The 12,560-nt window shown below is 47.0% G+C and overlaps 1 protein-coding gene across 2 annotated transcripts in view; it reads right to left on the bottom strand.

The window, feature by feature from the left end:
• GRAMD1B (GRAM domain containing 1B) overlaps positions 1-12,560 on the bottom strand; it is a 118,857-nt gene that overhangs the window by 22,758 nt on the left and 83,539 nt on the right. For both annotated transcript variants that reach the window (XM_006895601.1, XM_006895602.1), the window contains 4 exons: positions 4,268-4,352; positions 3,675-3,778; positions 2,809-2,904; positions 1,499-1,579 (listed from right to left, as the gene is read on the bottom strand). In XM_006895601.1, the coding sequence (XP_006895663.1) occupies positions 1,499-1,579; positions 2,809-2,904; positions 3,675-3,778; positions 4,268-4,352 (366 nt within the window). The remainder of the gene's footprint in view (positions 1-1,498; positions 1,580-2,808; positions 2,905-3,674; positions 3,779-4,267; positions 4,353-12,560) is intronic.

A 12,560-nucleotide genomic window follows, 5' to 3' on the forward strand; every position in this document is an offset into this window, starting at 1 on the left:
TCTCAGTCACAAAAGGACAAATACTGCATAGTGCCACCGTTGTTGAATAGGACTGACATCAGGGTTGGGGTGAGACTAAGAAAAATTGGATAAACCATGTATACTGCATTGAAACAGATAAGGGAGAGAACAACTTAAAAGTGATATATGATTGGGTATTATAGTTATGACAAGAGTCCAGAATGAAGGTTGCATAGTGGAGTGTACTCAGGGCCAGGTATACCAATGAAGGAATTTTTCTTTTACTTTTCAAAGAGAAGGGCAAAGTGGGGGGGAGGGAGAAAGGTGCAACAATGAATGAAGGGAAATCCAAAATCTCTGTAAATGTCTTATTTTGAAATGACAAGTGGGGGTTGAAATTTCAAACCTGCCAGTAGAGATTCAAACACAAGGCCGATCACAATTCTTGAAAAGTGACAAAGGTAGAGCATCTCAAATCAAACAAGTTATTAGGACTGAGTAAAGGGCTATAGAATCTCAGGTTAGAAACACTAAATAAGAAATCTACTCAATTTTCTTTAGATAATAAGAGTACAGGCCAAGAAAACAAATTTAGGTCTGTCTTAGAGAGGGTGAAACCAACTCTCTCCTTGGAGGCTAGGATTTTGAAGCTCCACCTCACCTACTTTGGACACATGACCAGGAGAGATTGGTCCTTGGAGAAGGACATACTTGCAGTGATGGGGGCTGTTGTGTTGGAATTAGTGAGATTGGCTCAGGACAGGGTAGGGTTCAGAGCTGTGGTACATAGGGTTACTTATACATCGCAGGCGGCTCAATGGCACATAACAACAATAATATACTATGACAGGTTTGGAAGCAGGAGTAGCATCCACTTTATAAATAACATGCCTCTGGAAACACTATGAACTTTGATAAATGTCGATAGTTGTAGAAGGGCTTCAGGCCTTTTGTTCACAGGGTCGTTATGAATCATGCTCAACTTGAAAGTAATCAACAACCACCACAAGAGTCCAGGAAGACTCATGCACATATTTATATACACACAAGCCAAGTGCATGCATGTGCATGCATGTACGAACACACACACACACACACACACACACACACACACACACACCCCTTTTTCTGGACTGGTGATTGTTCTTTACTACTCCAGTCCCATCTGAGTGAGACTCATGGTCTCCTGGGGCAGAGACCAGGATGCCACACTTAACTGTGTTTTCTCACTGCATTCTTCAAACATCTGAGTAGTCAGCTTGGTGGCAGTGAAGTGCCTCAGAGGATAAGCATCTTACTCTTCACAGCACTGAACCCATTACTAAAGAGGGTGTGCTACTATCAGGGCTTGGGACACTACCTGTGAGAAGGATCAATGCACAGCAAGTCTGGGGAGTTTTCAGAACCGTGAGGAGACAGAGCACTGGTCTGTTAAACAGTAAAAGCACCTTTACCCTTAGGGCCCCTGTCAGAGAGAAGGAACAATCTCAGGGGATGTATATCCTGAGGCTCAAGGAAATTGCTTGGCATAACTCACCTTTTCCAGAAGAGCATTCTGCCAGAGCCGGAACATCATCATATATGTCCTATCTCGAGCTCCAAATGAAGTGAAAAAGTGCTAGAACAGGAGAGAAAATGGTAAGAAATACTTGTGCAGATTTATAATGTAATGAATAGAGACACAAAATTCGTAGGCAATGTGTTTCACATTTACTATCATCCACATTGTGTTTCATACAATCATTTCCATACATTATGTTTTGTAAAATTAATCACCATTGAACTACACCCATTTTTCAGGTCCCTGGCAGACCTTGCCCATTTTATAAATTCTACGTTTTATCCAGGGAGCTCTGATTCTTTTCATATGCTATTACACTCCTCTGATTGACTCCTAGGTAGTTCATTTGCTTGGCCAATACAAATCACACAACTTTCATTTAGATAGCACTTTAAAATCGATTTTTAAAAACTATGTTATATTCACACAATGGAATACTATGCAGCACTGAAAAGCAATGAATTCATAAAACATTACACAACCTGGGGAAGCCTAGATGGCATTATGCTGACTGAAATCTCTCATTCACAAAAGGACAAATACTGTATAGCACCAGTTATAGAATAGGACACACATGAGGGAGATAAGGAAAAAATGAAGAAAGAGTGGATAGATAATGAATACTGCATTAGAACAGCTGAGGGGAAGAAATGTCCAAAAGCAATATATGATCATGCAATTTATATAACAAAAAAAATGAACAAGGGGTGCATTGCAGTGTTGGCTAGAGAAGGGGTTGGGGAGATGATATGCAATATTGAATTTAAAAAAAAATCCAACTTGGTGTTTTCTAATATATGATGACATCCCAAGACTGTAAAATAGGTCTTGATGGTATGGGAGAAAACTGAGGCTCAGAAGTTATATATATAACATGTCTACTACCCCAGCTCAGGTGGCAGAGAATTGTGCTATAAACCCAAAGGCATAAGGTTCAAATCTACGAGTAGCTCCTTCAGAGAAAGATGGGCAGTCTCCTCCTGTGTGATGTACAGCCTTAGAAACCACAGGAGGGTGGGCCAGCTATGAGTTGCTTTTGACTAGAGGACACATAAAACTCACCAGCAGTGTCACGAGACTCAAATTCAGGTGTTCTGTCTCCAAGATCAAACCTCACCATTATTCAGACTCCAAACACACCACCCACCATAGTGGGCTGACCTATGTATAATCTGCATTTCCTTGAATCCTAACAGCCACCATTAATGCAACGTAAGCACATATATCAAAGAGTAGAAGGAATGAAGCATCAGAGGATGGAAAACCCAGGACTGGAATCCCCTTACCTTTTCTGAGTCAGTGCAAACTTGGATGGCATTGGGAATGAGGCGAGCTGTTTTCTCTTTAGTCATGGAGCAGATGTCTTTCAAACGCACTGTCAGCTAGCATCCCCACCAGCACAGAGAACACAACAAACAAGAGAAAGTATGACAGAATTAGACAGTGTTCTCCTGGTGCCAGTTCAGACAGAGGCAGTAAGATCAGAGCTCATATATTTCTAAACGTACAAAGCATTTGTTAAATGAGATATCATTTACTTTAGCCCCTCATTTCATGGAGGCTACACAGCTAAGCAGGAATTGAGCCTCAACCAGAGCCCAAAGATATCTTGAGTTTTGGTCTAGGGTCTTTCTTCATTAATAATTCATCTATGACTACAGAGAGGCCTCATCATTATTTGCCACATGAAGAACTAAAAAACACTCATGCTGAGTGAGCCCAGAATGTGTATCTTACATTTTCTTCATCTTATTCATAAGATGAGGTAACAAAATGAAAGACTAATCAAATACCCTACAACTAATGAACTGCAAATCTCACAAAGTGCACAGGAAATTCTTCTGAGTCTCAAGGCCAAGGTCCTTTCTACTCTGCTACGCTGCCTTCTACGAGGATCTCTGCCAAATATTTATGGCCTTTGCCAAAAGCAACTGATCTTAACATTCTCTTCCACACCCAAGAGGAAGCAGTGAGGAGGCCTGGTAGGAGAGATCCCATTGACGGAACTATGAACTGGGGATCTTTCTAGACTCAGGGCAAGTTTTTGCTCATGATGCAAAGGCTTTAGGTAGAGCCCCAAGTCAGCAAAAGGGTGGAAGTGGGGAACTCGCTCAGTCAAGGGACAGCCCAAAGAGCAAGCTGATGTCTTTACCAGAGTTTCCCAGCGAAAGATGTTGCTGTAGAAGCAGATCCAATTTTCAGAGAGGTAGAGTCGGCCCTGAAGAAGAATGTCTCTTTGGAGTGCACATGAGTAATCTGTGGTCAGATGGAGGACAGGGCAGCTTAGAGGCAGGAAACGTGCTCAGCACACTGCTGCACCCGACAGGTCATGCCTCCCGCCAGCATCACAGGGCCCAAGAGCCCACCACCCCCGAGGGTGTCCCGAGCATCTACTTATCAGGACCATAAAGGTACATGCTATGACTGAATGACTGAGTGAACGAGCAGAGGGGGGCAAGGAAATCCAGTGAACTCCCCCTAAGCACCCCTCCCCACCAGCTCCACAGATCTTCCTAACTCCTTGGATTCCTTAGCCATCTGCAGAGAGAAGAGAGCCATGACTCCCTCCAAGTGGGGCCTGGAGGCTCTCTAACAAACTGCTGGGTCAGTGATCTGAAAGTCCTCCCTCCCTGTCCCCAAAATAGGTTAGCTAAGAGCCTGCTGCTTTCTCTGGACAGAGGCAGCCCAAGTGATCCTGGGAACTCTGCATCTTCCTTCTGAACCCCCTGAGGTTACCCAGCTCACCAACAATGAGGCGCTCCGTGTCTGGAAGTTGCTTAAAGAGCTTTCTAAAGTCTTCATTTCTCTGCTTGTAGGTGGGACTCAATACCTGCAAGAAAAATGATCAATGTCAACAAGGATGTTCTGCGAGGCGAGTGAGGAAGGTATGTTCAAGAGGAACAGTTCTGACAACTGCCCGTCAGAAAGGCAAAGAGCTGCCGGGAGGCTGGGGTAGCCAAAGGGACTTGGTATAGAACAGTGGAGGGGAGACAGTGTGACACTGCCAAATACTTTCTCTGTAATGTGGACGAATGAGAAGATGTTAAACCCACTAATCAGGGTTCCTAGTACATCCTACAAAGAATACTTGTAAGGCACTTCAAGGGACCCATCATTCCAGCTGCTGCTCTTCTGACTGCCCAGAAAGTAGCCCCACTTGGTCAGGAAGCAGTGGTTCAAGAGGGCCTCCTCAGTTCTCCAGCAAGATCCAGGATGCCAAGGCGGCAAGGTGCTCAATGTAACTCTCAGAAAAAGTCAAGTCCCTGCTGGAACTAACAAATCAAACAAGTGACTAGCTGAGTGTGATAGAAAAGAACCAGCCAGCCCATAAAACGGGTGCTAGAATAAACACACAGGCTGAGAATTTAAACCACATCTTGGACTCTAGAAGTCTAAAGCTCATCCCTTTGCTCCATTCTTAGATTATCCAAACCAACAAAGACACTAAGGCCAGAGAGAAGTCCCCTGCTTTATGGCACCCAGCTGGTCGATGGCAGAGCCTGACCCTGAATCCAGATCTCCAGTTCTTGGTCCTCCTACTGTCACTGGTCATGATAAAAGCCCCCTCTACTCGCAAAGCTTCTTAGAGGTATCTCAGTACAAATTCTTATGCCCATAAACTACCTAAGCAAATCCTTTCTGGAGATTTCATGAGCCAGATGAATAAAACAGGCTCTTGTGCTTTCAGAATAAAAACCAAAAATAGTCTCCCATAATTGAAGATTGCCAAGGGTAATGAGTGAAAGCAAAGGCACCCGCCAAGAAAGTGCACACATTACGCCCCAGTGGGGCATCTACTGATCTCCTTACCCATGGACACCCGGACACCACCACTGGCCCTCCACCTAGAGAGCGTGCGTGCCGCTGACGGGCTGGCCTTGGCTCTTCCCTGAGTAGCCACTGTCACACACCTGTGCCCACACCGACATGAGCTTTGGACTTTTCCGTTTTTATTCCCCTGCAAAGCTCGATGCCCCACAAGGAAGCAGAGGCTGTGGCCTTGACCACACTATTAGGAAGCACTGGCATCCAAGCCAAGCGGCCCAGGGGTTTTGTGCGATAAGGAATAGAAGGCTTGCAGGAGGTTGCTGTTATTAGCTGGCGATGAGTTGATCTGACTCACAGCAGCCTGTATTACAGGGAAGAACTACTCCATAGGGCTCTCTTGGCCGTAAGAGTAACATAAGCACATCACCAGGTCTTTCTGTTGTGATCCTGCTGGTGGGTCCTTATTGCCAACCATTAGGTTAGCAGTTAAGCACAAGCCATCTGCACCATTCAGGGATTTTCACTGGCAGTTGCTATTAACTGTGCAGAAAGAAGTTGATTTTCAAATCAGAGTGACTCCATATACATAGCAGAACTGCCTCACTGTAGTTAATTGTGTTTATGGTTGTAAATCACCAGATCTTTCTCCCTTGATGTCTTTGGGTGGGTTCAAACTGCTAACTAACCCCTTGGTTAACAGCCAGACACTTAACCTTTGTGCCACTAGCAATCTGTTCAGGAAATTAAGGAGAAGGGTGGGGGGAGAAACATGGTTTTGGCCACTTTGTCTGTAGCTAATTTGAATTTTAAACTTCTGTTCTTGGCTTTTAATAATACGAGTTGTACTTGAAATAGGGGGTGCTGTTACTTTCCCACCCAAATGCTACACTGTCACAGGGATCTAAAAAACCACTGACCATATTTTGGAACTAAATATCACAGCCATTGGGAGTAAGTCTACTCCATGACAGCTTTGACAAGACAAGACAAGACTTCAGAATACGATATCGATTACTTTCAAACATGTACAGAGCTAAGAATCATCTACTGAACTCCCCTGATGGTCAACTCTAAGTTCTTGTGTCTAACTGATCTTCCAGAGCTAACATGTAAACAGTCTGCAGCAGCCCCTGATCTAAGTCCTTCATGTGCACTTATTTTATTTGCTAACAGGGCTGTTTTTACTACCTCATCTTCCACATGAGGAAATAACACACATAAAGCAGTTAAGCATCTTGTCTAGGGAACAAGGATGCTGAATGAAAGGACAGACCATGACCCAAGGCCATCTAACTCTGAGCTCCTGGTCTTTTATCTATGCTGCCTCAAGGGAAACAACTGTCCTGGCTTCGGGTGTACCTGTACCAAGAAAACAACAATGATGCCCTTGGGAAAGCACCTTTGTAAGAGTGAGCTGTTCACCTGCTTTAGGGGTTCCCACCAGCTTCTTTGTCCCTGTTGTTGTTGCTGAGTGCCATCAAGTTGAAACCAACCCCAGTTGACCCTCTGGTGGGTTTTCAGAGGCAGTAAGTCTCATGCAAGAAGACTGCTCAGCTTTCTCCCATGGAGCAGCTGGTGGATTTGAACTGTGTCCCTTGGAGTTGACAGCATAGCTCCTTACTACTAGGCTGTTGTTAACTGTCTACCAAGTCAAGTACAACTCATAGCGACCCTATAAACAATAAATAGGAACCCTATCCTATCCTGTGACAATCTCACCATCTCTAACACACTCGAGCCCATTACTGCAGTCACTGTCAATCCACCTGGTTGCGGGTCTTCCTCTCCTCCATCATCCCACCTTTCCAAGCATGATGTCCTTCTCTAAGGAACAGCCAAGTTGTAGCAACATGCCCAAAGTATACAAGACAAAGCTTTGCTGTCGCTGCCTTCAAGGAGCACTTTGGCGAGTGGGTACTAATATAAGCCTGAGAAACAATCGACCATATGGTGGCAAAACGCATTCAGGTGAAAATGGCCAAGATGGCTGTCAATTACCTGAAGCCTAGAAGTTCTCCTAACTTTATTTTTCTTTTTTCCATGTTGGCCAGGCACCCTTGCTTCTTTTATATTCAATAAGCAACTCACTCAGACATCTAGACAGGCTGAGATGTGGAAGGTCTGACCATCACTGAACCACAAACCAAACAAGAAAATCGCTCCATCCTTCTCTCTTCTGACCTCCAAGCTTCACTGTTGGGAGAATGGAGGGCAGACTCTGCCCTGGCCTTTGGTGTCAACCAGTCTTTATAGTGGTAGCAAATCCTTAATTCAGGTATACAAGTAAACACTGACCTCCCAATCTGGATCTCAGGCCAGCCTTTCCCAACCAGAGGATGCATATGAAGGAGCTGAAATAGAGAGACACTTCCAATTGACTTGTTTGTACCTATCAATGAGCTCCCTTCTTGATGCAGGAGACCATGAGCCCTCCTCACTGAGGGCTTTAGAGATCACTCCCGTCTCAATGCATCTCCTCCACTAATGAGGGTCAGCTCACCTATTTTAAGTTAAACTGGTCAAGGCATTTTGGTTCAAGATTGCTAAATCGTGGTAGGACAAAGCAGGGACTGGTAAGACAGCAGCAGAACAGTCACCCAGACAGAGAAACAGGCTGCGACACTCACGGCTGGGACTTCTTCTGATCCATGCCAGCAACAGTGTTCGGGACCAGCAGATAAGCTGTAAAACATCTTCAGGGTCCCCAACAAAGACTGACTTTCCTGCTCCAGTAGGAGGCTCCAGAGGACCCCAGTTTCCACCAAAGTTTCCATGATGCCCCACGTTCTCACCACCTAGCGAAGCCAGAGCCTTGATGCTGGATCTTCTACTGTCTCGATGGAACACAGGGAATCAGACTCGCCAAACCGATGAACACAGATGGGGGGGCCTGAGCGGCACAGGGTAGCGCAACTTTCCTCTCTGGGAGACTTCCGACCTCAGCAAGAACCCTCAGGAGTGAGAGGGTGCAGTCAGCACAGTTCTAGGGGCAGGCTGCTGGCTGGCCCCCCACACCAGGTTCTGCAGCGTCCTGTGTGGCTCTGTGATAACGTGTCTGGTGTCTAGGCTGAGCGTGCCCCTGGCGGGGGGGAGGGGGGCGTGGTGTGGTGCTGCTTCTGGTCTATGGAGTCATGCCAGGGTGTCCGGCAGAAGGACAGGGCACGCAGGTGACAAAGCAGGTACAGGTACGTGGGGCTGCCTGAGGGCTCTGAATAGCAGACTCAAGTGAACAGACAGACTTTACCAGGGATAAGACCTCACAGCAGAGTCCAGAGGTCTGTCCTCACTGGTTATTCATATGCGGCAGAGTGACTCATAGTTTGTCTGAAGCTCCAGAGGAAACACAATGCCCAGCTCCCCAGCCCTGACCTGTTGGAGAGCAGTATCTCTTATCCTGGGTGGTCACCAAGGGTCATATCTCATGACAGGGCTGAAGCCACAGGATCTGCTGTCACTCTCATGCCCTAGCCCCTGTCCTTGCCTCTTTCCTCCTTGACCATGGCCCCACCCCCAGTAAGCTGACCAGCAAACAACTTCTTTGTTAATCACCCATGGCAGGCGTGAGATGCAGGGTGGTGGGCGGGCAGGGCCAGGGCCCTACACATGCTTCAAGTTACAGGATCTGGGTGATAGTTCTGGCCAATGTACTCCAGTAACCCCTGGGGCAAGCCTGGCCTCACCCTTCACCCCCAGCAGACGTTTCCTGCAATGTAAAGTTGCTGGCCACAGCTTGGAGTGGGGGAGGAGGGAGGAGTTGCCAGGGCATGGCTGTGATGAAAACTGAAATTTGATGCCCAAACAGCTAGGAACTTCTCTGGAGACACTCTCTCCGCTCTTGAATCCATCCATCCATCCATCCATCCATCCATCCATCCATCCACCCACCCACCCACCAGCCTTCCAGCAGTATCAGCAAGAGATTTGGGAGTTTCACTGTTATTTCAGACATGCTGATAGCAGTGAAATTGGGAAGAGTCTTGAGAAGTTGAGATCCACAGCTTTGACGCCCTGTTGCCTTCATTTAAAGACCCTGCCTGCCCCATAGTTCCAGCACAAGCAGGGGAGGTAGTGAAGCCTTCAGGATTCCCAGACAGCTGCTTAGACCTTGAAAGCAAAGGAGCAATGCAGAGAGCAGAGAATCTGATCCCAAACAAAAGGGGCTGGGATGCAGGGGAAAGAATGGGGGCTCTGCTAAGGGGCAAGACAGGCTCAAGAAAGAGCAGCTCGTAAAGGGACGAAAGCACAGGGCTTCAAAGATTTGGATTTCCAAACTTCTCTCACCACTGATCCCCAGGAAAAGTCAGACTCTTCCAACAGTAAAGCATCTCCCAACTGTGCCCATTCAAGAACAAATGGCAAGAAGCTGTGCTGCAATCCCAAAGGTACACAGTTCGAATCCTCCAGCTGCTCCTCAGAAGGACAGCCAGTCTCTTCCTGTGCAATTTACTGCCTCTGAATACCCCCTGCAGGGTCGGCTATGGGTCGGTTCTGACTTGACAGTACACAACAACAGCTACAACAAGGAAGCACATTGGTTGCAGCAATGGGATCAAGAATATCAGAAGTGATAAGGATGGCACAGCACAAGGCAGGGGTCAAATCTGTTCTTCACAGGGTCCCTATGAGTCATACTTGACTTGATGGCACTTAATAACAGTGAACACATGGACAAAAATGTCACTTCCTGGGTCCCAACCCAAAGACTGCAATTCAGAGGAACCTGGGGATGGCACAGCATGGCACAGGGGAAAGCTGTTCTTCACAGGGTCGCTGTGAGTCATACTCCACTCAATGGCACTTAACCGTAACAGTGAACACATGGAAAAAAATGTCACTTCCTGGGTCCTAACCCAAAGATTCCAATTTAGAGGAACCTGGGCTTGCTTGGGTAAAGAGTACTGGACAAAAAAAGATAAAATCGAAATCCTTTCCCATTCACCACATGTAGTAACTTACTGCAGGGAGCATCAATATCTCGAGGGAGCATCCATGTCTTAAACAGTTTTCTATCTCCCACAGCACTTAGCATGATGTGTTAGAAATACTAGGTGCACAATAATTATGGTCAAGTAAATAATACATTCCTTAGACACCTTCAAAGTGGTCCCATGTACACGAAATCCTGTATGTGCACGTGCCCAAAGATCCTCACATTCTATATACATAGGACCTCGGTTATGTCAAGCTTCCCCCCACCCTGCATGTGCCAGGGGGCTCCTAAACAGTATGACAGGACAGCACAGCAATTCTGCTTTTATTCCAAGACAGCTTTGCCTTGGCCACACCAGACCCTAGGATCTAGTGGGAGAGGTTAATAGAGGTTAGATCCCTCAGTGTCATTCCCAAGAACCATCTGACTATTGCTCCAGGTCCTGTGAGCTGGTGACTATTAGGGCTGAGAGGGAGGGAGGGGCAGGATACACCCAAAGAGATAACAAGCTGGGAGATGAGCTTCAGTATGTATCAGCTTTTGTCTCACAAAGGCCTGGGCAGACAGGGAGCTGGCAGCCTGGGGAGAGGAAATTAGCCCTGGGCTAAACATTAACCCTATGACAAACACAGGGAGCTGGGACAGAATGGTACTCCCTCTCTGGGGATAGCAGGAGGAAGGGCAGGAGAACAACAGATGGATTTTGGAGGAGCAGTGATCTCATCTAGGAAGAAACCAGTGAGACTCTCAAAGGAAACCTGGCCTTCCAAACAAGTCCAGGTAGAGAGGAGGCAGTTACGGATAAGGGGGCAGAGGAGAAGGAACTGATCAGAAAAAGGAGAGACGAGTCCGATGGGCTGAAGACAACAAAGAAAGGCCGATGCAGGAGTGGGTTCCCATCCAGGGAGACTGAATAAATTCTGAAGAAAGTTAGGGATGGACATGAGCAGGGGCAGGGTCATTAAGACTGCTCAAGGTGACAGGTGGATACCAGAGGTAGAACGGACAGGGATGGAGGGAGCAGTGACTTCCCAGAGCAAGATGCCAGTCTGACAAGCTTCCCTTTCAGAACCATGTTCTCTGCATTCACTCCTATAAACGTTTGTTCTCATGCTCTGAAACCTACTAGTCAGGTCTCTTGGACTCTTCTACAGGACAATCCCTCTTTCCTCCTCATAAACCCGGGGCTTTGGACCTTGGGTTGTTCGAGTCTGGGCTCCTGTCCCCTGATCTCAGTAATGTGTCTTCCCTGGGTTGCCAAGGAAAAGAGTGTCATGGAAAAACGACCAGCAGCAAAGAGGCCTGGGACAGATGAGAAGTGCACACGGCCCCACCCTGAGGCACCAGCAATGAGGAGAGGAGCCAGGGCACAGAGATATGATCAGGCCTGGGGGAACTGAGGGTAGCTGCATGGACTTCTAACTTCCACTCGCAGCTTGAACAACTCTGTGGGGAAACCATGAGGCTCCCATCTCAGACCTGTGTCCCTGGAGCCCAGACATTTGTCTTATGTGTGTGCCACTCTTTAAAGCAAGGCACTTTGTCATTATGGGAGGACCCTTCCAGGTGCTCCTTGGCCAAATAAAAGCGAAATGTATTTTGTTTTCTGCACAGAAGAGGTGATAAGGGAAGAATGTGAAGGTGGAAAAAGAGGTGTTGGGTGGGGGTCTTTTTATGGAAGACCCTGGTCTCCTCCCACTCCTCTCCAGTAACCCACCTTCAGTACCTCTACAGGGCAATGGCTCTCAGTGTTCTGAATCTAGCCAGGTTTCAAAGGGTCCCTAAGGCAGGGTTATAAAACCTTAACCTATCTAAAGGGCTTCTAGAATAAAGAAGCTGCCTCAGGTGGAAAAACTAGAGTGCTTACTCCAGTGCTATGAGATTATAAAAAGGACCCTGGATAAGCTAAGAAGGGGAGGGTATCCTTCTTGATCCTAATGACACAGATGCAAAGTTAAACCATAAAGCTGGCTTAGAGGAGAAGTTCAAAGAGGGACTGAGAAAGAGCCTCCCACAGAAGTGCTGATGGTCTAGTGGTCAAAGGGTAGTGCCAGGTCTTCTTCCTAGAAGGTTCAGAGGACTGAGAAGAACAGGGCTTGGACAGTGGAAGTGAGACACACAGTCACCCTGGCAGTTCCAGGAAGGGCTTCCCAGTGATCAAGGATGGGGAGAGGAAGCAGCAGGTCGACACCTGTCACCGGCCCCAGGACATCTACCATCACATTTCTAGAAGTGCCCAGTGTGAGCATATGTCCGGGAGAGGATGGGTCACTAGATGCTGCTTGAGAAAGAGCCTCTGGCACAGGCGTCCTCAGAGACTCAATGATTTGTGTTGTCAGA

Source organism: Elephantulus edwardii, unplaced genomic scaffold, assembly GCF_000299155.1.
Source record: "Elephantulus edwardii isolate Elephantulus edwardi_28Jun2011 unplaced genomic scaffold, EleEdw1.0 scaffold00171, whole genome shotgun sequence".
Taxonomy (NCBI): Eukaryota; Metazoa; Chordata; class Mammalia; order Macroscelidea; family Macroscelididae; genus Elephantulus; species Elephantulus edwardii.